The sequence below is a fragment of the Anomaloglossus baeobatrachus genome (assembly GCF_048569485.1).
Source record: "Anomaloglossus baeobatrachus isolate aAnoBae1 chromosome 5 unlocalized genomic scaffold, aAnoBae1.hap1 SUPER_5_unloc_11, whole genome shotgun sequence".
Lineage (NCBI taxonomy): Eukaryota > Metazoa > Chordata > Amphibia > Anura > Aromobatidae > Anomaloglossus > Anomaloglossus baeobatrachus.
The window spans coordinates 884,137-898,922 of record NW_027441786.1 but is presented as its reverse complement, the minus strand read 5'-3'; the positions used below and the strand labels follow the sequence as shown (position 1 = coordinate 898,922).

The window sequence follows — 14,786 nt, the reverse complement described above, 5'->3', positions numbered from 1 at the left end:
TCGAGGCCCATTTTCTTCACCCCCCTTTTTCAACTTGAGGGTTTCTCCTTTGGGTGTTGTTCCCAAAAAGGAACCGGGCAAATTTCGCCTGATTCAGCATTTGTCCTACCCCAAAGGATCATCAGTAAATGATGGCATATCTGAAGCAGATGCCACCGTGACTTACGTGTCTTTTGATAGAGCGGTTTCGCTAGTTCGACAGGCCGGAAGGGGCGCGTTGATGGCAAAATCTGACATTGAGTCGGCCTTTCGCCTCCTCCCCGTTCACCCCGACTGTCACCATTTACTGGGCTGGTTCGTTGATGGCTCTTATTATTACGATACGTGCTTGCCCATGGGCTGTTCGATTTCCTGCTATTATTTTGAACTTTTCAGTTCATTTTTGGAGTGGGTGGTGAGATGGGAGTCTGGCTCCCATTCCATCACTCACTACTTGGATGATTTTCTTTTTGTAGGACCAGGTGATTCCTCACACTGTCAATTTTTGTTGGATAATTTCTGCCGGCTCATGGAAAAATTTGGCGTCCCCTTATCACGAGGAAAAACAGTTGGTCCGGTTTCAACACTATCCTTTTTGGGATTGAAATCGATTCTGAGGCCATGATTTTTCGCCTCCCATCTGACAAAGTTTCTGCATTACTTTCATTGCTCAAGGGTTTTCGTTCAGTTCGTAGCGTTACTTTACGCCAAATGCAATCTTTACTGGGCCTTCTGGTGTTTGCATGCCGGGTCATGCCTATGGGACGTATTTTTTCTCGTCGCCTGGCCCTTGCCACCAGGGGTGTCAGGCTCCCCCACCACCGGATTCGGATCTCGGCTCCGCTGCGCGCTGATTTGATTGTTTGGACTGAGTTTATCTCTCAGTACAACGGTCATACATGCTTTCAGGAGGAGGAAATAACTAATGAGGAGCTATCCCTTTTCTCTGATACGTCTGGGTCGCTTGGTTTTGGAGTGATTTTTGATGACCAGTGGTGTGCTGAACGATGGCCAGATTCCTGGCATGCCTTAGACTGGGTTTCCAACTTAACCTTGCTTGAGCTTTTTTCCATAGTGGCGGCTGTCGCTATTTGGGGAACTGTTCTACGGAATAAGCGCAATTTGTTTTGGACTGACAATATGAGTGTAGTTCATGCAATTAATCATTTGTCTTCCTCGTTCACCCCGGTCATAAAATTACTCAGGTCATTAGTCCTTAGATGTTTGGAACTTAACATCTGGTTTCGTGCCCGTCATGTCCCTGGTTTTCGCAATTCCGCTGCTGATGCTCTTTCTCGTTTTCATTTACAGAAATTCCGAGAGCTTTGCCCTCACGCTCAGCCGGACAGCTTGCCCTGCCCTGTCAGTATGTGGAACCTCCTTCTCAGCAACTGATTCCGTTGGTGAGAGCTTCCGTGGCTCCTGTGACGTGGCTAGCTTATGGTAAGGCATGGTCGGAATGGCTGAATTTTGCGGGGCATCCCCCGATTGACAGTTCGGAACCTGCCCGTTTGGCAGCTACAGTTCGGTACTTGATTCATTTGCGTGATTCTGGTTTTTCTGGGTCCGTGGCCCGGAATCATTTAACTGGCATCGCCTTCCATTTCAAGCTTCGCGGCTGGTCGGACGTCACAAAATCTTTTATTATCAGTCGGGCCGTTCGTGGTTGGTGTCGGTTGACCCCCTGCCGGGAGCATAGACGGCCCATTTCTTTTGCACTGTTGGCTCGCCTCATTGGGGCCGTCCGTAATTTTTGCTCATCCCCCTTTGAATCCGCCCTTTTCGCGGTTTCCTTTGGATTGGCCTTTTTTGGCGCTTTGCGAATTGGTGAGCTTTTGTCCTTGTCGAAGCACCGTCCCGGTGGCCTCCGGCACAATGATGTTACAGTTTGCAGTGGGGGTTTGCGTATCCGCATCCGTAAGTCCAAAACGGACCCATCTGGCAGGGGCTCTTGGATCCCCTTATTCGCTATCCCTGGCCCTGTCTGCCCCATTGTTTTGGTAAACAACTATCTAGCTGTGCGTCGCTCTGGTGTGTCCTTCTTATCTCACGAGGATGGTTCACCACTCACAAAGTTCCAGTTTTTGGCCCTCTTTCGTAAATGCCTGCGATCATTTGGCCTGACGCCTACTGAATTTGGTACACACTCCTTTCGGATAGGTGCTGCTACCGAGGCCGCGAGAGCTGGTTTGTCCAATTCCGAGATTCAGCGCATTGGTAGATGGCGTTCTTCTTGCTTTGCGCGCTACGTTCGACCTGATTTATTGCTTTACTAATTCTGTTTCTTTCCATAGGCGGTGCACGGCCGGCGGTGTGGCTGTTGGGCCACTCATATATTTTTTGGGCTGGCCAGAGAGTGGTGTATCGTCCGGGTGGAAGGCATCTCGGCTTTCGTGGCCTCGACGTGCATTGGAGGGGCATCAGAGGCCTGATGTGGCCGCAGGTTCTCCCGGAGGTAGTTGGCATCGCTCAAGTTGCTGCGTCCCCGGTGATTCTTCTCATACACGCCGGGGGCAATGATCTTTGTTCCTACCGGCTTGCAGAGCTCCTGACTACTATGAGGTCTGACGTGGATAAATTCCACGGTTTCTTTCCCGAGCTGGTCCTCATTTGGTCAGAAGTAATTCCCCGCGTTGCATGGCAGGGGGCTCGCGACGCAGCAGCGGTTGAGCGGTCACGCCGTACTTTGAACGCGAGAATGTCCCGTTTCTTCCGCTTTAAGGGTGGTGTAGTCGTCAGACATAGGCAGCTGGAAGGGGACAACTCCAGCCTCATGTTGCCGGATGGCGTCCATTTGTCGGACATTGGCATCGATATTTTTTTATCAGGCCTTCAAGATGGCATTGAGCAGGCACTTCTTTTAATGGGTGGGGGTCGGAGCGCTGTCTAGGGACTTTGCTCCTCCGTGGCGGTCAGTTCTGGAATGGTGGTGTCAAGCGAAGGCTGATTGCGCCGGGTGACCGGCCTGGCATTACGCCTCGTCTTGACAGCAGTATAAGTTGGTTTTGATATTTGCACAAATTAATGTAAAAGCTGTGACCGACCTCAACCCAGCAAAAGATGAGAGTTTTATATGTTTGCACTTGATTATCTCTCCAATAAAGTTTACTTGTTTTATTACAAACGTGTGTTTTGTTCGGGCATGGGGGGTTGGTTTGGTTGTGGGGTCTCAGCAGTCTGTGGGGCATATCAGTAATATTGAGCTGGATGCACCCTGACTGCTGAGCCCGGTCTGAAGGGGTTAATTCCTCCTTCCCATGCCCGAACCGTCCGCCCCCTTGTCCGTGTCCAATCCCAGTGTTTTCTCCTCCTCCAGTTTCCCATATAAAATCCCCCTATTTCCTGGTTTCGGTCTCTCCTCATCCGTGAGACCTGGAAGCTGCTGTCCCACCCTCCCTCCCCGTTGGTTCAATGTTAAACTATTTAAGTCACAGCGGTCAGTTCTGGAATGGTGGTGTCAAGCGAAGGCTGATTGCGCCGGGTGACCGGCCTGGCATTACGCCTCGTCTTGACAGCAGTATAAGTTGGTTTTGATATTTGCACAAATTAATGTAAAAGCTGTGACCGACCTCAGCCCAGCAAAAGATGAGAGTTTTATATGTTTGCACTTGATTATCTCTCCAATAAAGTTTACTTGTTTTATTACAAACGTGTGTTTTGTTCGGGCATGGGGGGTTGGTTTGGTTGTGGGGTCTCAGCAGTCTAATGCCATCCAGACGAATTGCCAATATGCAGGTAACACGTGCACTTTCGTAAGCAGTGGAGGGAATGTACACTGAGGTACTGCTGGTTGAGATGCTGGTTGAGATGCTTGGCTCATAAACACTGCCGTTTCATCCATAGCAATCATGTTGGAAAGATTGTACTTAGAGAAGTCAGTGTCATCAATAAAGGACTTGAATGCAAATGCACGTTTAATAATTTCAGCATCTTCCAGCCTAAACAGTGTTGTGGCTCTTCTTACAGACAGTTCACTTCGCTGAAGAAAGCTATCCAGCCAGTGTTGTGATGCTTTGAATTCTTCGGGGGCTATTTCGAAATGTGGTGCCATTGCAAGGGCAAATTCTTTAATCTGAGCCCTATTCACAACCAAAGTCTTTGCTCTCCTGTCAATAACCCATTCACAGATCAGGTCTTCCAGCTCGGAAAATAATGGTTGCCGACCTGATCCACACTTGCGCTTTTTAGCATTTCCGTTGTCCTCTTGTTGACTGAGGTTACCGTAATCTGCTCGCCATTTTCGGACCAATCGGATATTCAGCATCTTCTCTTTGCAGAAAGCAGTAAGATTTTTGCCCTGAGAGTCCTCCACGATTCTTTTCTTGTACTCGACGGAATAGCTCTTTCTTTTTGCGCTCATGTCTAGGGGTAAAAATATACCAAGAATGTTTATTTCTTGTACTTTAGACCCTTCAGCAGAAAAGCAGACACCCCCTAAGGCCTCTTTCACATGTCAGTCAAAAAACAACAAAGAAATGGAATACACGGCACTTCTGTAGCTGGTGCACAAGTACCGTAGGATCCAATCCCATAAGCAATGACAAAAAGAACATGGCTCTCAAATCTGGATGCAAAGAAGTTGTTTTATTCCCTAATACTGAATAGCACAAACGTTTCGGTCATTCACAGACGGTTCACTTCAGCGGTGGACACCTCAAGGTTAAGATAAGCACCAACCTCTTCTAGGATACTTCTCACTGAATCACCTCTGCACACTGAGTCTCGGATCTGCTGCTCAAACCGCGCAGATCCGGATTTTGGATCGCGGTGCAGATAATATTCATGAGAATAATTACCGTAGCCGGGTTGAAAGTAACAGACAGCAAAGGCAGAAACAGCAGCGCTGGAGTCAGGTGACTATAGAAAATCATTTTATTTCACAGGCACGTGTTTTCTCCAGTACGTGTTACACAGATCACATCAATGGGTGGTTCGTGTGACATCAGTGCTGCCGGAGAAAACCAGACATGTCTCTGTGCGGAAAACACGGACATGCGGGTGCGCCGCACGGACACACAGTCCGTGAGAAATCACTGATGTGTGCGCAGACCCATTGATTATAATGGGTCTGCATATATGTCCGTTATTCTGGTACGTATGGTATAAAAACTGTACCATGGAGGGACAGCGTGCTGTTCGCTATGGCGGAAAGTAACAGGTTAATGGCAGAGTGTGTACGGGGATGGCGGCAGGTGACGAGCCTCTTGCCTGCACATTTACAAGTGATGGCCACGGTGTGAGATATGATGGCTCCCGCCACCAGGGAAGGTCACCACAGGACAGCGCAGGAGGGACACCATACCGTTCACTATGGCGGTAAGTGACGAGATAATGGCAGATTATGTGGGGGATGGCGGAAAATGACAGGCCTCTTCCCTGCAGATTTACAAGTGACGGCTGCAGAAATTTATAAATTTATATCAGGGTTGGCGGTCGGTGACGGTCATGTCATGAATGCAGCTGCTCTGCAACATTGAAGGTAGTTGACAACGCCGGCGGGCTACAAATTATCATATATCTTGGTGGCATGGTGGCTCAGTGATTAGCACTGCAGCCTTGCAGCGCTGGGGTCCTGGGTTCTAGTCCCACTAAGGACAACATTTGCAAGGAGTTTGTATTTTCTCCCCGTGCTTGCCTGGGTTTCCTCCGGGTACTCCGGTTTCCTCCCACACCCAAAAACATACTGATAGGGAATTTAGATTGTGAGATCCAATGGGGACAGTGTTGCAATTGTATGTGAAGTGCTGTGGAATTAATAGCGCTATATAAGTGAATAAATATTATATTATTAATATATTATCTGCATGCCCTTGTATGTTGTTCTGTTCGGTGGGCATGTTTACAAATGGACACTTTCCTAGGTCTTTTTCTGGGGATGTCTTATATTTGGCAAATCAGCAAAACTTCCACTAGGTCTTACTTTCAGGGGATGTCTTATTTTCGGGCAAATATAATACTAACATGAGGAAAGGATTTTCCACTTATTTCATAATGAATTTATTGTAAAGCAAATAATGAAAATATAAATGAGATAAATGTAAAAGAACACTGATCAATATTAGAGAATATTAGAGAACACTTTCAGCTCCTGCAAGTTATTGGTGTTAATCTGTACCTGGTGCTAATTTCCTTAATTATCTGACAAACCCTATGTAACTGGCAGCCTAACTTTCCAGTTTGCACTGACCTTGTAAAAATGGTGTGTCGTTCCAAAGTGACTGAAACCCTCCAGTAGCAGGTTGTCCAGATGAAAGCCAAAGGAGTGACTTTATTAGCCATAGAAAGAGAAGTTGGTCCTTCTATGTCTGTGATTTCTAGAATATTGCATCTTTACAACATCACAAACTTTTTCAAGCCCCCCCAAGAAGGCTGGTCGCCCTCGAAAGACAAATGCAAGAGAGGACTGGATAATGGGGAGACTCTCCATGGGTAATTGTTTCAACACTGCAGCTGGAATTGCTCACCAGTTCAGCACTGAACAGAGTAAAGATCTGTCGTCTACAGTGTCACAGCGTTTAAGAGCATTTAGACTGAAAGCCCACTCTGCAGTGACCAAAGCTCTCATTAGCAGAATGAATTACAAGGCTAGACTCACCTTTGGTAAGGAGCATGCGGACAGAGGAGAAGTGGTCCACAGTTCATTTTAGTGATGAAAGCAAATTTAATTTATTTGGGTCTGATGGGAAACATGTTTGTCGACAAACTGGGGAAAGACTGAACCCAAAGTGTGTGAAGAAGTCAGTGACAGGCGGTGGGGGAAATGTAATGGTTTGGGGAATGTTTTCTGCAGCAGGAGTTGGACCTGTCATACAGCTACATGGCAGAGTGAATGCAAGTGTGGATCAGAAACTTCTTCACAACACGTGGCCCCTTAATTGCGCTCATCACTCAATCAGCCAGTACATTTTCATGCAGGACAATGCCACCTCTCACACAGCAAAATGGGTAAAGTAGTTCCTTGAAACAGAAAACATTGACACACTGAAATGGCCACCCAGAGTCCTGATCTAAACCCAAAAGAAAACCTCTGGAAAATCCTTGGTGACAAAGTTATGGCCAAGAAACCCACAACAGTCAAAGAACTGTGGAAGAGACTGGAAGAAGAGTGGACCAAAATCACACCAGAGCAATGTTAGAGACTAGTGATGTCCTGTGGTCGTAGATGTGCTGAAGTCATTCACAGCGACGGCCTGTACACGTCCTACTGATTGGTGACTGTTATCTTCTGAAAATTCAGTTATAATCTTTCTCTGTGTTACAGTTGTGACGCCCTGGCCTATCAGGTTGTCACAGGGTATTGGGCAATCTGCCCTTCTACACAGTATCCACATCCTCCTTGGTTACGGGTCCTTGGCCTTTGGTGTTGCTAAGAACATGCTAATCAAAATCCTAGAAACACTCTGCACCACACCCAACAGACACACCAATGGGTAGCCTGAAGGGAATAGGGCCACTTGGGGGGTTGGTAGGGAGGTTCTGGAGTGTCAGGAGCAGACAGTTGTGAAGTGACTCTCAAGAGGAGGGGTCACGAGACAGTTGAGAGAGGTGTAGCGTTGGAGGAGGTTGGGAGCAGGGCTCCTTGACAATACTAGGTGGCAGACGTTTGTCTGGGCCTGGTAGGAGGTGGAACCCTGGTTGCAGGGTATCTTGACAAGGGGCACAGAACTGGCGAGGAGGGCAGCCGGCGGCCTTGTGCCATCTCCGGACAGGGGCCAGGGCACGACGGGGTAAGTGGACCCTAGGCCGGGAAGTAGCTTCAAGCGTCCTGGTAATTCACCCGACAAGGACGGAGCCTTCAAGAGTCATTCTCCACCCGCTCCAAAATCGGGGTACTAGCGCACTGAGGGGGATAGGACTTTCCCAATACACAGTCCAGAAAATCCCAAGCGTTAACCCTGAGAGCAAGCTCACTCTGTTAGCCATATGGGTGAGCGGGAGCCGACTAGTTCAACATTACAGGGGCCAATCAGTAGAAAGGTGCCAAGGAAAAGGCCACAGGATAACAAGCAACATCATCGGGCACAGGATCCAGGCATGCTCCCTCCCTGCTGCAGCGGTGCTCAGAACTTTGGTTCACAAGTTGTCGGTGTCAGCGTCATTGGACTGAGTGAGTACGCAGTGACCCTTACCTCCCCAACGGCATCCCTTTGTCAGCATCATCGAGCCCCGGGGCATTCCCCCCTACCCACGGAGGGGTTAAACAGCTGGCTGCCATCCCATCGCCACTGTGTGCTCCCAATGGCAGCGGTGGTACTCCACCTTAACACACACTGTGGGTGGCGCCACAAACTTTAAACACACAACCCCCTGTAAATACCCCCCTTTTATTTCGAGTGGCCGCACGACCCCTCCCGAGTCCGGAGACCCCTCGAGCCACCGCGGATCCGGATCCGAGCAGTTCTGGCTGCTGACATGGGGGCGGTACACAGTCATTGCTGTTCTCTAATTATGATCATCACGTTTTGGGCAAAACAAAAGTTTTATGTTGATAAACTTTGGATCTTTTGTAAAACCCTGCGCTAGTGGCATGGTGCACCCCTAACATAAAACCTGCAAATGTTCAACAATATAGATTACATTATTTCTGAAAAAAGCAAGTGATCATTCATTGTGCTCTAATTTTGATCTCCAGTGTACAACAGTAATAGGATGCAAATTATGCAAAGATATATGTGTATAAGTATCCACTAAGTATTACAGTATGTATAGAGTATCCAGGAGAAATAGAGTGGAGCGTACAATATACTAATGTAAAGAGTCCATAGAAGTAGATAACTTCCCACTCTTCCCAGTTTGATCGTAGTGTGCGCTATCATCTGCGGACCTACTTCTGGAGTAGGTACATTGTACCAAAGAACATGGAAAGATCACTGAACTTTATGGGGTCATAGTAGTAATCCCTATAGTAACACTCACATGTAAAGCAGAGTAATAGATGTTGTCAAGGAAACAGCCCTCTGGCGCCCCCATATTGTCAGGACAATTACGGAATTGACAGACAATAAGTAAATCAGGCCGTGGCTGTTCTGCTTTAGCGGTTATAGAGGTGCTGACAGTGAGGGTAATGTATATATGTCACCAATTCCAGCTCATGGAATATATATATATATATACCTCGGTACAGTCACTGGTAACCCCACAATAATGCCAAGTAAGATACTCACTGCCACCACTAATCGTTTATAGGTAGACTGGACACCCGTTACGGATAGCATAAGGCAAATTTGGGTTCTTTGTTTATATAGGGCAAAAGAAACAAATCTATTACATTTTATATATTTAATCCAAAAGAATAGGCAGTATTTATAGAAATATACAAGATTTTACAGAAGGGAACAATACAATACTATATAGACAATCACATAAAATAAAAGAGAAAAATGAAAGAAAATTACACCTGGTTTACGGATATAGCTCAAATATAGGGGGAGAGGCACTCCAGAAGAATTCGGACAATCCCATACAGAGCTATATATTCCTTTAGGCATTCACCAAGATTATAATGGGGCACTTGATTTTATTCACTACGTAAGGCCCACAGAACCTCCCCTCTGGTGACCTATGTCAGGGCCAGAAAGGGCATGTGCTCCTGTGTCCAGATAATTATGGAATTGTCACTTTTCTTATATCTCCGCCTCTGAGCGTCCCACGTGAAAGATATTGCCGTCATATTTCCTATGATGGTTTTAGCAGATCATGGATAGTAAACATGACGTGGCTGGTATGTTCTAGTTGGCAGATATTAATTTGAGGCTCAAACGTAAGTCCAATAAGTAAAATAAAATATGTCTTATGGGTGTCCCTAAACCCTGATGCTGAAGGTGTGCCCACCATATTTGTGTGACTTATGTACCGCTCAATATTAGTAACATTACATAGGTGCCAAATTTACTGGGAGAACAGTTTTCATCCCAGCATCTGTATTTGTGAAGGAAGCCACTACTCCGCCTCCATATACACAATCTCCAGCCTGACCGTCTTTCTTGGCAGTTTTAATTACTGATGGACACCAACGGTCCTGAGGTTCAATGAGACTTGCTTCCTTAATTATGTTGGTCACATAGCTGCTAGGTGAACATTTGCTGGTGCCTACCGTTCATGAGAGGGAGGGAGTCACTTCTAGGTTTGGAGCAGTGAAAACATCTTTGCTTATTACATCTTCATGACAATGTGCATCCCCGCACCCTAATGGGTGATTCATTCTTTCTTTGTTAGGGAGGTGTCTAAAGAGGGAAAGGGTTCAGTATATATAGACCTGCTGGTGGCTGGGAGCCTATTATCAGTGGAGGGGACATAAGAGTAAGCCACATGACCAGTCACATGGCTGGCAGCTAATTAGCAATGGAGATGTCATGAGGGTAAGTCACATGACCAGTCACATGGCCATCAGTCATTTTTCAATGGAAGTGTCGTAGGTAGGGATGAGCGAATCCGAACTGTAAAGTTCAAGGTTCTTACGAAACACCAGGTGTCCAGGTCTCGCACCCGAGTACGGACGTTTAATTTACTTCCATTTGTCATCTGAATAAAACTTGTTGAAAGTCTGCAGCGCAGCCAACCAGCAAGCTTTTAGGTTGTGGGCACGTCCAAAGCCATCGCAGCCATGCCAAGTATTAGCATGGCTGTGACTGGCCGGCGTACCTTGTGACCAAGCTCGTACGAAGGCCGGATCACAGGTTGTGCTGCCATTTTGCTGTGAATAACACAGGGGTAGGACGCTGTTATAGTCAGGGATGGTGTTAGGTTCCAGTGTGGCGTACTGTTACAAAAGACTCTGTATTGTGACTGTGCACCAGTTTTTGTGGGCTCAATCTCTGAACATATTGTAGTGCATCGCAGTAGGTCCTGTGTAGGAAATATTAAACAAGCTCTATTTGGCCTCTGCACACCACTTTTTGTGGGCTTAATCTCCAAAAAAGTTCTATTACTGCACTGCACAAGACTGTGTGTGGATACTCAGAATAAAGGATCACTTCGAAATTTTTCTGAATTTGGGGGTGCAGAGCTTTCTTAAAAATTACTCACAAGTCAGAGCTTTTGCGGAAAGTACGTTCTCACTCTGATGCTTGCCTGTCTGCACTACAGAGTCAGTTCAGTCTTCCCAATCAAGGCCTCATATGCGACGTACCAACAAGGTGGAACTCCATCTTACATCTGCTGGAGAGACTGTGGATCTCAGGCAGTCTTGGCTGTGAGAGTCAACCGAGAAAAAAGGCTGTTTAGAGGGTTTTTTAAAATTGGGTGCTCAGTGGTGAATCTCGGATAATCTTGTCTTTGAGTGTCAAATGTCAAATGTGAAATCAGGCTCTGTAAAATTTAATAAAATGTAGTCTGAGCCTGAGGTGGAAACTGATTTGGTGCATGTCCTAACACCACAGAGGATTGATGCATGTTTCTCTGTCTGTGTTGCCAACTCCTACTACTCAGCTTCCTACACCTTCTGCTGATCCAGTCAGTGTAAGGGCGGCTTTGCACGTTGCGACATTGCACGTGCGATGTCGATGGGGTCAAATCGAAAGTGACGCACATCAGGCGTCGCAGTCGATATCGCAATGTGTAAATCCTTTTTGATACGATGAACGAGCGCAAAAGCGTCGTTATCGTATCATCGTTGCAGCCTCCGACATTTCCATAATGCCGGTGCAGCGACAGGTGCGATGTTGTTCCTCGCTCCTGCGGCAGCACACATCGCTGTGTGTAAAGCCGCAGGAGCGAGGAACATCACCTTACCTGCCTCCCGGCTGCAATGAGGACGGAGGTGGGCGGGATGTTTACATCCTGCTCATCTCCGCCTCTCCACTTCAATTGGCCGCCTGCCGTGTGACGTCGCTGTGACGCCGCACGACCCGCCCCCCTAGGAAGGAGGCGGGTCGCCGGCCAGAGGGACGTCGCACAGCAGATATGTGCGTGTGAAACTGCCGTAGTGATAATAATCGCTACGGCAGCTTTCACTAGATATTGCACGTGTGACAGGGGCGGGACTATCGCTGCAGCATCGGTAACACATTGTTACCGATGTCGCAGCGTGCAAAGCCCGCCTAACAGTTGGACGACCAACCGCAGCACAGCCTGTTGGAAACAACAGCAGGCTGTTCAGAGACTCAGCTGCTTGGGGTTAAAGTCCCCCATCACACTGGAGCTGTGGATGGACTTTGTAGGGACCTTTTTAAAATTGTTGCTCTGTAGGGAACATATTCTACTTTTGGCTGTTGGGAGAACTCTGGAAAAAAAAAAAGCTCTGTGGGGGCCGTTTTAAATTTGTTTCTCCGTGAAGGAAATCTTATATTTTTATCTGTGGGGATGAACTCTGGCAAGAGGCTCTGTAGAGGCCTTTTAAATTGGTTTCTCTGGGGGGGGATCTTTAAATTTTGTCTGAGTGAGTTAACTGTAGAAAGATGCTCTATATTTAAAATTGTTCTGTGAGTAAACTCTGCCAATGTTGTATGTCTGGGTCAACTCTGAAAACAGACTCTGCAATGGACTTTTTAAAAATTGTTGCTCTTTGGGGAAACTCTTCCAAGCCTCGCACTGGACCACCAGCTCAATCCAAAATCCAATTACCAGCTTTTTTTTAAATTATAATTTTTTATTGATTTTCAAAAGCAAACAAATCATTACATAGAAACAAATAATATTAATATTAATAATATCAATAATATTATCAGCAAAATGACAAGAAAATTGTATATCACTCCTTTTACAATTCAGTACTACAATATCTAATCAATGCAGGAGCCAGAGACCAAAGAGACCCCCCCAGAAGCAAGGTAACGCGCGTTTCACGTCTTTATTGTGTAACGCTTCATCTCCGGTCTGAAGAGACTGGAAGAAAAGTGGACCAAAATCGCACCAGAGCAATGTGAGAGACTAGTGATGTCCTGTGGTCGTAGATGTGCTGAAGTCATTCACAGCGACGGCCTGTACACGTCCTACTGATTGGTGACTTTTATCTTCTGAAAATGCAGTTATAATCTTAGTAGTAGTACATAACCATATTTTTTGGACTATATGACACACCGGACCAGGGTGTATAAAAATCAATGTTTTTTTAAAAAAAAAAAATAAAAAAAAATCGGATTTTTTTGATTTAAATCGGATTTTTTTTATTTAAATCGGATTTTTTTCAATAAACTGCTTTTTGAGGAAAATATTTTACCATCCAAAGGTTCTTCCATCATGAGATAAAGCTGAGTTGTTTAACTCAGTAGAATAAAGGCTGTATATGTGTAACATTCACAATGCCATGCTCTTCCAGAGGTTTCTGTAGGATTAGTAGGCAGTTTCTCTCCTATATTATCACAGACGCTCGCTTTACTTACGCAGTTCTCAAAACTGAATTTGACTCCGCAGAGGTCCCAGCCTCTTCTTCACGGCAAAAATATTACAACATGAACAGAGTTGAGAAAAAGACCTTAATCCTATTGTTCTACAAACCTATGAATACAGAATCAACCCCTTCAGTGCCAAGTCCAAGAAGTTAGACAATATGTTTCTGATTGTTTGGAGTGGAATAGATCTGCACAACACAAGAAGAATGTGAATCTAAAGGCCCCGTCACACACAGAGATAAATCTTTGGCTGATCTGTGGTTGCAGTGAAATCATGGACATATTGTTCCATTTGTACACAGCCACAAACCTGGCACTGATTGTCCACAATTTCACTGCAACCACAGATCTGCCGCAGATTTATCTCTGTGTGTGACAGGGCCTTAAGTGTGAGGAGGAGGAAGGGCAAGCAGACAAGAAAATGAAAGTGAAACTTTGAGCACAATACTGCTGCATAGCCACAGACAGACAAGTCTGGATCTGTTTGTGTGTACGATCTGAGGTTTATTACATTCTTTCCTTATAATGGCAGCAGGCCGTAAAAGAGACCCAGTTTGGGAATATTTTAATGAAGCTCCTTCGCCTATCGGTAAGGCAGGCATGCGTGCAAAATGCAAACGATGCAACAAAGAGATGCAAGGCCTGGTGGCGCGAATGAGGCAACATCATGAGAAGTGCGGTGATGAAGATGACCAAAGAAACACTTCTGAACAGGCAGGATCTTCAGGTTGGTAAACATTTTTATTGAATCCTATTTCTAAAGGCTGAACTGTCATGTGTGAGAAAAATTATATTTCTTATTATTACTGCATGTTACTGTCATTTGGTACAGTTATGAAGAAAAACAAATATTCCTTCTGGGGGCAGGGGCAGTGATGTGTTGTGTACAATAAGCAGAAATTGTATAATAAACAATAAAATAACAGCATTGACTTTTTTTGTTTAGGGGAATTCATGGATTCTGGAAACTATCCACCTCCAAGATCACCATCATCCTGTTCTACAGTTTCAGAGTTATCCATCCAGGATAGTGCTTCATTAGCAGCAGCATCATCATCAGACACCCACAGCCACATATCACCATCACCCAAAAGGAAGAAAAAACTTTTACCTCCTGGAACCACCATAGATAGGTTTGTGATAAGAACTAGCAGATTAGAAAAAGAGTTGATTGATGAAAAAAATTGATGAAAAAAAGTTTATTTTTGCAACAAACTCTTCTTTCCGTCTGACTGAGAACCCACATTTCATTAATATGGTTCAGTCACTGAGACCAGGATACAGTCCACCCAGCAGAGCTGATGTTGCAGGGAAACTGCTGGATCAAGTGTATGACAGAGAAATGGAGCAATGTGCAACAGCTCTGGGGGGTAAAATTGTTATCCTAAGTATTGATAGGTGGAGTAATGTCCACAATGATCCTATTGTATGTGCTTGTATAACAACAGAAGAAGGTAAAGTCTTCCTTGCACAAACAAC

The 14,786-nt window shown here is 45.7% G+C and overlaps 1 protein-coding gene across 1 annotated transcript in view; it reads right to left on the bottom strand.

Annotated features, from left to right (window-relative positions):
• LOC142258791 (uncharacterized) overlaps positions 1–14,786 on the bottom strand; it is a 122,748-nt gene that overhangs the window by 84,519 nt on the left and 23,443 nt on the right. Inside the window, exon 5 of the mRNA XM_075331387.1 lies at positions 3,764–4,341. Within this exon, the coding sequence (XP_075187502.1) occupies positions 3,764–4,341 (578 nt within the window). The remainder of the gene's footprint in view (positions 1–3,763; positions 4,342–14,786) is intronic.